Source organism: Tachypleus tridentatus, chromosome 7 (genome assembly GCF_004210375.1).
Source record: "Tachypleus tridentatus isolate NWPU-2018 chromosome 7, ASM421037v1, whole genome shotgun sequence".
In the NCBI taxonomy this organism is placed as follows: Eukaryota; Metazoa; Arthropoda; class Merostomata; order Xiphosura; family Limulidae; genus Tachypleus; species Tachypleus tridentatus.
In genome coordinates, this window is record NC_134831.1 from 125,732,124 (window position 1) to 125,746,757 (window position 14,634).

At 32.2% G+C, this 14,634-nt stretch overlaps 1 protein-coding gene across 2 annotated transcripts in view; it reads right to left on the bottom strand.

Moving 5' to 3' along the window:
* The window catches only part of LOC143256532 (hemocytin-like), a 157,067-nt gene that overhangs the window by 62,427 nt on the left and 80,006 nt on the right, over window positions 1-14,634 (bottom strand). For both annotated transcript variants that reach the window (XM_076513879.1, XM_076513878.1), the window contains exons 41-46: window positions 13,064-13,232; window positions 11,955-12,017; window positions 7,174-7,299; window positions 6,470-6,663; window positions 1,657-1,798; window positions 815-850 (exon numbers count right to left, since the gene is read on the bottom strand). In XM_076513879.1, coding sequence (XP_076369994.1) covers window positions 815-850; window positions 1,657-1,798; window positions 6,470-6,663; window positions 7,174-7,299; window positions 11,955-12,017; window positions 13,064-13,232 — 730 coding nt within the window. The remainder of the gene's footprint in view (window positions 1-814; window positions 851-1,656; window positions 1,799-6,469; window positions 6,664-7,173; window positions 7,300-11,954; window positions 12,018-13,063; window positions 13,233-14,634) is intronic.

Below are 14,634 nucleotides of genomic sequence, written 5' to 3' on the forward strand. Positions count from 1 at the left end.
ACCATATTTTGACCACTTTACATGGGAGTTGTACAAAGATTCTCTCCTACAAGTCCACACATCAGAAACAAAAATCATGGATTTGCTTACTTACAGTGACTGTAGAGAGGTCAAAATGTTTTAAAAAAAATATAGTTTTTGATTGACAATTACTTCACCATATTTTGGCTAAATTACATAAAATTTGGTACAAATATATATTTTTACAGGTGTCACACACGGATATAGACAATTTGAGTTTTATCTTTTGTTCAATTTTTTAGCAAAAAAAGCATAATTTGTAATTTTCTTAAACTACCATGTGTATGTCAATTGACTTACACAGGATTTGGTACAAAAATATCTTCTTGCAATTCACAAGCAGGGATGTAAACAGTTTTCAATTTTTCTGTGTTTTCACGACTTTTCTGGTGTCAAAATTGGGGGTTGTATGGTGGAGACACACTTCTGTTTTACTCATTCAATGATTTTTAAATCCTTATTTTTTAAATTTATTTTGGTTTTAATAATGCAATTTGCTATCCTAAGACTAAAAATTTTTCTTTCAATTTTGTGCAAAACTACATGAGAACTATATGCACTAGCCATCCTTAATTTAGCAGTGTAAGACTAGAGGGAAGGCAGCTAATCATCACCACCCACCGCCAACTCTTGGGCTACTCTTTTACTAACAAATAGTAGGTTTGACCATCACATTATAATGCTCCCACAGATGAAAGGGTGAGGATGTTTGTTGTGACAAGGATACAAACCTGTGACCCTCAGAAAGACTAACATTACTACTGTAAGTTTCACAGTCAAGAATAATTCTCACCTTCTTTGGGTTTCACAGGTGTGACTGTTGTAAGTTCTGGAATATACCAACAAAGTAAAATGGTATAAAATTGCATTTTTAGTTAAAAAACAAACACAGAATTTTTTTGGAAAATTTCAATTTTTAATAGAAATTTGTTTTAAAGTTTTACAAATTCCTAATAAAAACCAGTAATATTATTTCACTATACAAAATATTCCATACTTCCTACAATGTTATATTCTTTATATAATTATTAAATAAGTGTAAACGTTTATAAACTTATAATGTATTTAATGTTTTAATCAAATAATAAAACAATAAGAAAAAATTTAGGTCAATTGCAGTTTCTCAAATTTCTTCAAGAATTAAAATTACTAAAGGTGGCAGTGTCTGCTTTCAGACACTAATTTGAAGAAAGAGTGCCTAAACATGTTAAGAACTCTATTCAGTTATAATAACCCAAACACACACATATATATACACAATAAAATGTATGGTCAATTATCTGTATAATTTAAAAAATGGCATTAGGTTAAATTTTTATTGTTTTAACTAACATAACATAAACACCACTGAAATATTTTGATAAAATAACAGAACACATTTTATGATTGAATTTTACATTTTATGCAAAATTTTTTTTTTAATTTCATAAGGTTACAAAAAATGCATAAAAACAAGAAACAAACAAAAACAACAACATTGGATTCATTAATAAAAGAAGCATTTCTAATATAATATTTCAGGATCCCCATATTATTTGTATTTATTTTTCACTTATCTCACATTCTTGTACCCAACTTTATTTTGGGTAGTTAAGACTTTTCAGAGATAACAGACAACATATAATTTTTGTTTACCTTCAGAACAGCCTAAAACACCAAATCTTAGTGATATTTGCCCTTTCCATGTTTTGGGTTGAATTCTCAATGTCTTTGCTTTGATAGGATTGGGAAACATTTGTTCCACCTTGTGAGAATTGTCATAATTTCCTGAAAACACCTGGAATTATTTTTTTCAGGCATAATTAACATAGAGTTTTATGTTATTGGATAATACAGACATGTAATTTTTTTAGAATAATGCTTTGAACGTCACAGTGTCAAGAAATTTAATATTTTGATATAGCTCAATTCTAATTGTATTAGGATTTAAATGTAATAATTTTACAAAAACTCAAGTATTTATAACAAAATCATGACTAGAAGTTCAAGTTAGGTTGTAAAGTTAGTAAAATCCATGGTTCATACACTTGACCATAAAATATGTTTTAAACCATTAAATATTAGTTCTTAGAGATGTTTTGTGAACACTAATTAACACCTTGTTTTCTGTTTCTGACAGACTCGTACTTCACTCTTATGATGTTATGTGCAGGTTGCAGAAGTGCACATTTGTTATAAGAAACATCTGTATCAAAGTGGAATGCAAATATATAGATTATTCACTAAACCATCCAGATTGTGAATAACATGAAGTCCCAATATCCAGATCAGGGGTTCTCAAACATTTTAGGTTCATGTACAACATTTTCTTTAATTTTTTTAAAATTACAAACCCAGGCTTAATTAAAAGTAGAAGGAGAAAACCTAGTAACAATAATTCATACTTTTAACATTTATGAATTAATGTGTATGATTTGATTGTGTTTTTCTGGCACAATTGGAAAACATAAGGTACAAATTTTGTCAATTTTAAGGGGAAGGAAATGCTGGTGAGTTTATCCTGGTAGATAGAGAGTCTAAGTGAGTAGAGTAATACAGTTACAACAGAAAGCGTTCATACCCCTTCGTCGTGAGTAGTTTTTTTCCTCATAACTTGAAAAGTATCATGATTGGGATAATGAAAGTAAAGTATATTATAAATATTATACTAATATTTATGATACATGTCTGCATAAATTTTTATGTAAATTGAATGACAAATAAACTGTTTATAAACAAATAACCAAACATAGTAGAGGCATAGTGTTTGTGCATCTACTTTAATGGTCAATTGTGTAGCCTTTCAGGTGAATTACTTGATGCAATCTCTCATCATAGCCCTCCATGATCGTTTGACAATACTCGACTGGTATTTTCTTCCATTCTTCTTTACAGAAGGCCTCCAATTCTTGCAAGTTTTTTGGATGACGCTGATGAACCCTGGTGTTCAACTCATGCCAAACGTTTTCAACTGGACTGAGATCGGGATGACTGCAATGGCCACTCCATAATGCTTATATTGTTCCTCTGCAACCAGGATTGCACATATTTCGATGTGTGCTTAGGGTCATTATTGTGCTGGAAGATCCAACGATGCCCAAGCTGCAAGTTTCGAGCATTATTCTTGATATAAGTGCCTAATATATCAACGTACTCTTCTTTTTTCATGATTCCGTTGAAGTGGTGAAGGTTGCCTACACCAGAAGAGCTGAAGAAACCCTGTAGCATGATCAAGCCACCTCCGTGTTTAACTGTAGGGACGGTGTTCTTTGGAAGATTTCTTTCCCCCTTCTTACGGAAAATACTGCAAACATCATTGTGGCCGAAAAGCTCGATTTTAGTCTTGTCTGACCAAAGAATACTCTTCCAATAGGTAAAGGGTTTATCTACATGCTTTCTTGCATATCTCAATAGTGCTTCTAAATGAACAGGCTTTAAATATGGAGTTCTATGAGAACGGCATGCTTTGAACCCAGAAGAGTGTAACATGTTCTTAACTGTAGAGGTGCTTACTTCAACCCCAGTTTCCCTTACCAGTTTCTGTATGCCATTACGTGTTAAACAAGTGTTCCTACTAACTTCTCTGAGAACCTTCCTCTTGGTTCTCCCTGGAATTTTGGTGGAGTGTCCGGAACGAGGGAAGTTAGCAGTTGGTCCTGTAAGCTTAAACTTGGTAATTATGTTTTGAACAGCATATTTCGGCACATTAAGTTGTGTAGCAATACCTGAAACTGACACACGAGACCTCTATTTTAGAATAATTTGTTTTTTTTAAATCACTGGACAGTTGTTTCCTGTTTGCCATGATGACCAAGCAGATAATGACGAAGACGGCACTAAATTGCTGGAAGTAAATTTTTTGCTGGCTAAATTCAATAATTATGAACCCAGAGTCTAGTTCTGGAATGGTATAATGTAGTTTATTTGCCAAACTAAACAAAAGGGAATATCAGTTTGTTAACATGTTCTGAACTGTACGAACACTTTCTGCTGATCCTATTTTTGGTTATTTGTTTATAAACAGTTTATTTGTCGTTTAATTTACATAAAAATTTACATAGATGTGTGTTAGTATAATATTTATAATATATTATATGTCTATTAGCCTAATCATGATACTTTTTAAGTTATGAGCAAAAAACTACTCGGGACACAGGGGTACAAACACTTTCTGTCGTAACTGTGTGTGTGTGTGTGTGTGTGGAAAGCTCAGATATGTCTCATTACAAATTCTATGATATTCTTTATATTAATTGTATTATGCACCAGTGACATTGGATCCACATGCCATCAATGTTACGTGCACCACAGTTTGAGAATACCTGATTTAGATTTTGAGGGTTCTTTGTAATCAATACATTGCCAGTTTGATGAATGTGAATAAAATATCACATTGTTTTCTCACAGTAAATCACTGATGTAACAGATTACTTAACAGTGAAGCTTCTGTCAGTATGATATGGACACATTACATCATCATCATCATCTACAGGGTGTTCGGAAAGTCGCTGTGCAGTTTTGTAATCATATGTTTTTATATTTCATTCAGTCTATTTCAAGCCAGCAACTGATAGCAGTGTTTAGAAACAAAATAAGAAGGATCCAAGCCTGTATTGATGCCAATGGGGCCACTTTCAACATTGTTTATAATTGTCATTCATATTTACCTCTGTATTCTATATTGAAACATGTCTGTTAATAAATATATAAGTGCAGAGTGACTTTCGAACACCCTGTATTTTCATATATTGAAAGGGGTGTCCAGTAAATATTTATTACAGTTTTTACCTTTCTATCAACATGAAGTTCCTACGCATCATTATTATATAATTGTACACAGATATTTATTGTAATTAACTCCATCCACAATCACATAATTTTATTATGTTATTAAACCTCAGCAGCTTAACTGGACCATGGCACAAAATTACCATTATAGTAAGATCTGAGTTGAAATTCCAAAAAATTATTGCATTACAACATTTATTAGGGTTAGTATATAACGTGAACTACATAAATTATATGTATTTTACAGGAAATATGTTGATAAACTCAAGAAATTACATAGTCACATTATAGTCTTGAAGTAGGATAACCATTCCTTATAAAAACAGAGAATCAAACAAATGTGTTATTATGTTCCTATATTCAAGCCATTATTTACCAGTTTTATTATGTTCCTATATTCAAGCCATTATTTACCAGTTTTATTATGTTCCTATATTCAAGCCATTATTTACCAGTTTTATTATGTTCCTATATTCAAGCCATTATTTACCAGTTTTATTATGTTCCTATATTCAAGCCATTATTTACCAGTTTTATTATGTTCCTATATTCAAGCCATTATTTACCAGTTTTATTATGTTCCTATATTCAAGCCATTATTTACCAGTTTTATTATGTTCCTATATTCAAGCCATTATTTACCAGTTTTATTATGTTCCTATATTCAAGCCATTATTTACCAGTTTTATTATGTTCCTATATTCAAGCCATTATTTACCAGTTTTATTATGTTCCTATATTCAAGCCATTATTTACCAGTTTTATTATGTTCCTATATTCAAGCCATTATTTACCAGTTTTATTATGTTCCTATATTCAAGCCATTATTTACCAGTTTTATTATGTTCCTATATTCAAGCCATTATTTACCAGTTTTATTATGTTCCTATATTCAAGCCATTATTTACCAGTTTTATTATGTTCCTATATTCAAGCCATTATTTACCAGTTTTATTATGTTCCTATATTCAAGCCATTATTTACCAGCTCATGATAAGAGTACCATAATATTGTAAAATTCAACTGAAAGAAGACTGACTGTGTACATTGTGAGTCATGTTGAATCCAACCAGATCCAACACAAATGTATCCTTAAAGAAGACTATGGATTGAAAATACAATAAGTAGGTTAATTACCACAATTATCAAGCAAGGTTTCTATAAAATAAGTCATTATAAGCAGTTATCACAGAGACCGCTTCTTGAGGACTGAGATGCACATGTGTTTACCACAATGCTATAAGCATAAGACACTAGATGATACTGTACTACTTCGATTAATTATTGTCTACAACAATCTATGTAGTGAAATCAATGTTTATAGATTTATTTCATATGCCAGAGGGTGAACTGCATGCATATTTATAATCAATGATAATATGGGATCTACATGGCCCTCACCTAAACATCAAATTATAGCTATGTATTTTAGTTTTGCTTGACAATTACACAAATTGATATAAAATGTGTAATTATTATGTAAAAAGATATATAACTGAGAAAATTATTGTGATGTGTGTGAACTCAAGGTGTGCTAATGAGATTTAAGAGGCAAAATTTATTACTGTTTGGAGATGACCTTTCCAGAAAAATTCAGAAAAGGTTTTGAATAGTGTTCCAACAGGTGACAAGTATAGCTAGCAGAAAGAAAGTTTCTATTATTTAACATACACCAGCCTACCTTTGGAGTACCATCTGAGTTTTCTATATCCTTAAACACTTCTCCATCATTCCTGCTGTACAGAACTGTGTAAGATGTAACCCACTCTTCAGATCCCATCTTCCCTTGTGTTACTACACCATAAATATCTTGTGGGTACCCTAGATTAACTTCTATGAACTGATCAGTGTTCAATTCACTTGCTGTCCATGCCCCTTCAGAAATTGCATAAAACAAAAACTAAATTAAAAACATTTTATCAGTTTCTGTAATGACGGCATGACTAGTTAATCACAAAAATATAAAAAAATTGCTGCTAACTGGAGTAATATCTTGTATGAGTTTGAACAAAGTTAATAATTAATAAATTATAAATTATCTGTTTTTTATAATTAAACTATGGTTAAGGTTTATAGCTCTTCCTTACAAATCATTTTTATAACAATTGAAAAATATTAAAGGATTTAACTAGAGTTTCCTTTACAAGTATTATCTTACATCATTCTTAATTGTTTTAATTTGATAGGCTAACAAATAAATTACTACTGCTATGTGCAAGACTTAATAACAAAAAGTTAAATCACCTAAAAATTAAAATGAGGCATTACCACTGACAAAATGAAAATACCTTATTTAATAATAGGCAAGAAATGCTGTTCTAGGTGGTATTATGTTATAAAAAGGTCTTTTTTTATGGTGTAAAACTTGTGTTATTTCATACTCACTCGGTTCAGTGGTGTCTACCATTACAGCTGCCTGTGGACCAGTTTCTGGAGTGAGGCTACTTGAAGCTCTTAAGGAAGAATCAGGTAAAGACCCACCAACCAAGTCTATATATTCATTACAAGATGCTGAAAACAATATAAAAGGAAATTAATTACTCACACAATAATTTCAAAGTAAAACAAACACACATATGAATTTCATTCCACTAAGCGGTTAACATTTGCCTTAACCAAAAATGTATTTCCAATAATACTTACTTCTGCTGACAGTATACTCAGAATCCAACATTGAGAAGATAAAGAGACTGGTGAGGGCATGATCCACATAGAAACAGCATAGAACAGTGGTTAACAAAGATAAAAGTGGCACACACACTGGGGGAACCACAATACATCCAGAATAAAGGGTGGAATAGTACACAAGCAATCATTATAGGCCAGTCACCACCAGATTGCTGAGGTTCCACAACTCTGGGTTGGAATTAAGGGATCTTACCTGTATTCCATGTTGATGGCTAGGGCTATTGAACTACAATGTCATAGATATATATATAATTTTTGTTGGATCCCAACCTGTAGCCACTACCTGAATCATGATGAGAAAGTAAGCAACACCAAAGTGAACAAGCTTTATCTTCCACCTGAAGAAGTCTAAAAGGCTACCTCAAGTTTGGAATGATGGGATCGTGCATGACATACCCAACCAAAGGAACAAAACTCATCCAGTCTGGAATTATAAACACTCATCCTAACTTTCCAATCACATGAATAAGGAATATTCCACTTGCTCCTGGAATTATGGAGAGGATATGCTCAACCAAGAGCCTAGAATGAGATCACTTTACATTCAGAATTATGAGAAAACAGGGAACCTCTTTACATGAACAATTCACAAAACCAACATTGATCAAAGAGAAAGGCTATGCACCCTCCAACTGGACAGCTTTGTGTAAAATCAGAACCAGAATTATGATTATGAGTATGCTCCCATGGAATCTGGTGCCATTCCTACTGACATCTGGAAAGAAAACTTCAAGGACCAGAGTAGGAGAGCCCTCAACTTTGCCTTCTTCTCCAAGTGTGAAGGAACAAATTCTAACACTGTAGGAAAACCCTCTGTCTACCACCCAGTGACTAAAAACTGGTGTGGTGAAGACATCCTAGCTCCACTAAAGAACAGTGCTCTGGAAACAGTGCACTAGTTGAACCAATTTCTCTAGATTTTTAAAAGTTAACTGACCCCCAACTTATTCAATCCAATGATTGGCAGGGACTAACAGAATCCCTTTTAGCTGTACACATGATAGTCCACAAGTGCCAGTCCATGATATTACAGTAATACCATCTGGAAAGCAACTAGATAGTCTTATGGAACACCTCATTTCTACACAGCCTGTTGCAACCAGTAGTAAGAATAATCAAATCAGTTGCTAGTGTGGAACTGAATTAAGAGAAGCACACTGTCTTGGCAACACATACCACAGAGTGGGATCCAGTAAAAGTAAGATGTAAGGGACCCTGAAAAATGAAAAACAAGACTGTAAAAAAGTACTCTCTCCTCCTTATGATCCAGCAGATGTAAAAATGGTCATGGGGTGGGGAAAAATTCCCAGAAGAAAGCCACTTGAGCAGATAAAGAATGTGAGAGAAAAGCAGTGGGGAAAGTCTGAATATTGGATCATAAAAATTCCCCCACTGGATTAAAGGAACAACTGGCAAAAACAAATGTGCTGAATCTGCTGAGATGTAACTTAGAAGATACCTAATTTGTAAAGACAAAAATATGCAAAACGGATATTAGGGAATCTACCTTTAGAGAATTGGAGAAATTAAAGAGAAACTGAAGGATACTTATGAAAACACAGTCAAGATATCCACCATGAAAAGAGGAAAAGTGGGTGACATAACACTTCCAGGCCTGATAGGCTAAACAATTTATCAGATTACAATAGAATGCAGAGGTGAGAAACAAATGGCAAAAGAATTGCAAAGATAGATGTATCACCTTTCCTTAGTTGTCAGAGGCTTGGAAAGAAAAGACTTATTAGGTTATTGCAGGATATAAGGAGAAAGAGAAAGTCCTACAAACATGCCAACAATTCCAACTTGTGACTTCAACATGTAAGCAGTCAAAAGAAAAAATAATTCCACCAGGAGAATGGAAATCAAGGCAAGCAAACACACAAAATAATCATAAGGTTGATTGATCACATTACATGATAAAACAGTAAAGCTCCCTGTCAGAACCAGACAAATCACGAATGATTAGAAACTAAATAGTCACCCCTTCTACCAGCAAGTGAGAAGTAGCCTTAAAAGGGACAAGGAAAAGCTTTATAAAATCACAAATTTAAATGACGAATAAAAGAAAAGACTTTTGATAAGATAATGTAATAATGAAAAGTGTAAGAAAGCAGTATCCAAAATTTTCCCACGATCAATAAAAAAGACAACTTCAGAAACCCATAGGAGAAAACACTCCAAGCCAAATGAATGTCTCTATCTCTCAATGAATAAAAACATAAACAGCTCCAATCGAAAGCAACCCCCCCCCACCTCCTGCCAGAGAGGGATACTGGATAACAAAGGAGAAGTCAGATTGCTTGTCGACAAGAGTAACATGGGAATTTATACCCACAAATACCACCTTTAAATTTTTTTTCCAAATTATAATTACACGTAAACCCACAAGTCAGCACGAAAAATCACAATCCACGATGGGACAAAGAGTCATTGTCAGAGAAAACCATGACCAACACTATCCAGAAAAAAGTGATTTTATTAACCAAGTGAGATGCAGTACCAGCATGGAAGGCATAGTGATGAGGATGGAGAAATTTGCAAACTAGATATTGCCAAGGCCGTTTAAGTGGGATACCAAAGATTGGAGCATGCAAGATCAATGTTCAAATAGGCAAAGCCATTGTCAAAGAATAGCTATATTGTCAGCATATGAGATAGATATTGCCAAGGCCGTTTAAGTGGGATACCAAGGACTGGAGCATGCAAGATCAGTGCTCAGATAGGCAAAGCCATTGGCAAAGAATAGCTATATTGTCAGCAGATGAGATAGATATTGCCAAGGCCGTTTAAGTGGGATACCAAAGACTGGAGCATGCAAGATCAGTGCTCAGATAGGCAAAGCCATTGGCAAAGAATAGCTATATTGTCAGCAGATGAGAAGTAAATTTTGGAAAAACTGTCATATTTTTGCTTGCCAACTTCAAAGCTCACCCACCAAGGTGAGTATTGGCTTCTTTCAAGTTGATGTTAATACTTTCACATATTAAAGTTATTCTGCCAGTTTGCTAATGTTGACAGTACATGCTAGTATCTTACAACATTTCAATAGCTTAGACACTAAACTTAATTCTTAAAGCATAAAAACATTAAAATTAAATGCATTGTAGAAAAATATTTTGATACAATAACATCCAAATCGCAAGTTTACTCCTGTAAGTTATAAAACACCAATAAATGGAAAAATAAAATAAGATAAAATTTATATTTTATGATGTAAAATTATCACTTCAGTTAAAAGGCATTTCTTTTATTTTAAACATTTTTCCAAATCAATCTTTCTTGAAATGTGTTATACCATAAAATCATGTCTTTTTCTAATAAACAAAGTAAAATAATATTCTAGTCATTTCACAAAAGATAGTAATAATCCCTTCCTGGAGAACTATTCACAATATGGAAATCAAGAATGAAGATTTATTTATGAAAATATTACATGGAGCCAACGTTTTGGTTCAATAATCTATCTAACTCATAAATGAAATTCCAACCAACATGTTGTCATTATACTTAACTTAGCTAATTATTAATTTGTGAAAGATGCAACTCGTGTTGTTGTTTAATAGTAACTGTGTTTAACACTTTTTAAACACTTCCACTTATCACAAATAATGAACCACAGCCAACAGACACTGAAATTTGATTAATATGTAGAATTATAAGGGCTTTGAAAAATTTATATCTATAATTCTGAAATGAACTGTATCTCAGAATGGCTGGCATGGGTATTAACACTTTTATTGATTAGGATAGAACAACGTTTTGACCTTCCTAGGTCATCTTCAGATTAAGAAAGAGAGAGTTTGCAAGTGACCATTGCTGGACACATGTTTTAAGGACAAGAGTATAAAAGGGTATGGGATTGGATGGAGCATTGCAGTTGGATGTTAGATTATTAATTAGTGTAGGTGTAAAGGTGTTTTCTTTATACTGGTTTAACTTGAAGATGACCTCAACCTGAAGATGGCCTAGGAAGTTTGAAACATTATTCTCTCCTTAACAATAAAAGTGTTAATACCCATAACAGCTGTTCTGAGATACATCTTTATTTCAGGTGGGTTTCTCATCATCAGAACTGAACTATTTTTTAATATTCATTCAAGGAGGAATGACAATGCTTAATGTAACAGAAAAGGAAGAATTTCTGTCCATGTAAACATCACATGGAGCTTGTACTGACCAGTGAATAGTACTAAGTTCAGAGCAAAATATCCTAGGAACCATGCAGTGACACTACATACCTTCAATGTTAGTTGTGTTAAACTATGATGATAATATTAGTTTAAAAATGATTACCTTTAATTTATACAGTTAGAAGTAACAACACTTTAACATATAATGAAGAATTTTAATACATTTTAAATTTTCTCTTTATCAAGAACCCATTGATTATTTTGAGTTTGAGGTACAGATACTCCAGACAGTAGGATAATCATTTACGTCAAAGCACAAAATGTAAAATAAAACAACAAATTACGTACGAAATACTGATGGTGTTGATGACAAAATTTTTGCAGTTGTTTGGGGTTTTACAGTTGATCCTACTGCAGGAAAACAAAACAAAAACATCTGTTATATATAAAAGTAATGACACATCCAGAAATGCCAAAATATAGGAGTAGTGACTTTGAAATGTTATTATAAAACCATAAAAATATGAAACAGAAAATGTTCACTGTAAACAAGTTTTATTAAAACACAAATTGGCTTTTACATTAAACATTACATTATTATGTTTTTCTAAGGTACAATCACTTACATAAATCTCAAAAACAAGTGTGAAAAAAGAGTGAATTATGACCTTTTAACTTAATTTAATCTATAAGTTTTAATTCTCAATTTCTGTTTTTCACTTTTCTTTCTACATATTTTATGAAGTAAATACCATGTATTTGTATCACTGACTTTGTGAAATATTTGTTATTTCTACTAATTTTGCCTCTCTCTCTCAAATATTTACCCGTTATCTTACAATGCATTACTATATCATGTAGATGTATCTCGAATGTTCATTGGAATTTATACTGTTTCCAGTTATACAGTTTTATTACATTGTTACATTTTCTTCAGTTTGAGTAAACATACACCAGTTAAGCATCTGCATTTTAATAACTATAGACTCTTATGTTTCCTTATGAACCTTTAACAGCTGAAATATATATGTAAAAACGGCTCGTTTGGGTTGAGAAAATTTTTTTACGTAGAGGAGCAAACAACGTTTTCGACCGAAGAAGATCGAAACGTTGTTCGCTCCTCTACATAAAAAATTTTCTCAACCAAAATGAGCCATTTTTATGTGTATATTTTTCTTTACAAGTGGGTTTTCTCGACATCACTGATTTTAACAGCTGGATAATACTTAAAGTTGAACACAAGTAAACGTTTTTTTTTAATATATAAAGCTTTCAAAACTAATCAATGGAGAAAATTTTTGGCTTGAATTTACTTCAATAATTTGTTTTCATTTACTATGCAAACATTTTTAAAGATATTATATACTAATGTTGCCTTAACACTTTTTTGTCTGAAAGAACCTTTTAATTCTCTTCACAACTGTATCAATTGTTGAAGAGAATTAGAAATAACTCACCACAAGAGCAGAAGTAGCGAATCTTGTAATCCTTACATATTCCATCAGGTTGTTCAGTGTTCGTACAAACAAATCCCTTATTTAAATTACATTCAAGTCCTAGCTCTCCAGTCTCAGTGAAATCTTGATCAAAATCAGCATCGTGGCACTGAATGCTTGAGACCTCTCCCTAAGAACGTGGATTATAAGCAGAGCTCATTCAAATATATATATAATATTAATACTGAACAATCAATTAAAATAAAACAATAAAAAGAATATACTATGCTAAAAACAGCAAATCCAAATCTCTGACTAATGATAATTTGTTATAAACAAAAACAAGCCCAAAAAGAAATAAAAAACACTGCACCAACTGAAAAGATTCCCAGGCTACAGGCTATAATATTGGATATAAAATGTACTATAGGTTTTGGAGGTGACTGTGAAGTAGACCCACATTGTGGTGGAGATACACTATCTATCAGTCTTAACATCTATTTAACATCTATATATTTTAAAGTTTGACAAAAAAAAATTTGGAAGTAAAAAAAAAGGTTGTTCTCACTTTGGTGAAGAATTTTTAAATATTGATTTTAACCAAACATATCTTCTTTAAAATGATGTTTAATCAATTTGAAAATCCTTTCTTTTCAAGCAGATGAATTACTTAAGAAAAGTATGTTCTATTAGATGTATAAGTTAAATTACAAAGACTTTTATAATAGTTAAATTATTCAATGGTCCATTCACGACACAACTTTTTGTGAAATTTATATCTGAAAATGAAATTAATTTTTTCTAGCATGATTTCATTTTCTAACTAATTACAATACCTGAACCAATGACGTTTTTTTTCATTTGCAACTTATCTTACTGAAGCCTATTCCCATTTCAATAAATAAAACCTATTTGTTTAGAAACATCTTTCATTAACATATCATTTCTGTAAAGATGACTTTTCTTTTAGACAAACAATAAGTGTGTTTATGGGCATGTTCTTGCTGAAAATATTGCATGTTCTTTTTGTATGTGAAATAAAGAATTAGCATTTATTTAAAGAAAAATCTTTGCAATGTGACATTTTCTTTGGGACCAATGATGACAATCAGCACTGTGTTGGATTTCCTCTTTGACCCATTGACTGATAGTTCTCTGTCTATGGTGCATTCTGCCTCTGGTAGTTTAATGGGAGTGTTTGTATATTTTATGCACAGATTGCATAAATCTCAAGTTCATTAGAGCAGCCACACTCAATAGGTAAAATATGTGCAAGTTCATTGTCTATATTGTTATATTTATATTGGAGACTTTAGATATTTCTTTCTTTGTAAGGAAGTAATGCACAATTTTTATAACAAAGTTAATTTTTTGTGGTCAAAACATAAATATTCATTGTGGTCTATGTGCTGAATGGAAAAGGTTATGTATATTCCTTCCTGCACATTCAACTACTTATGATCAGAGCAATTGTGTTTATTGTAGTCTACCAAATATAGCTATAACTGCTAATCTGATGTTCAATAGTTATGATGTATGATTCACAAGAAAGCAGGAATAATACTCCAAGTGAGCAACATCAAATGTTCACC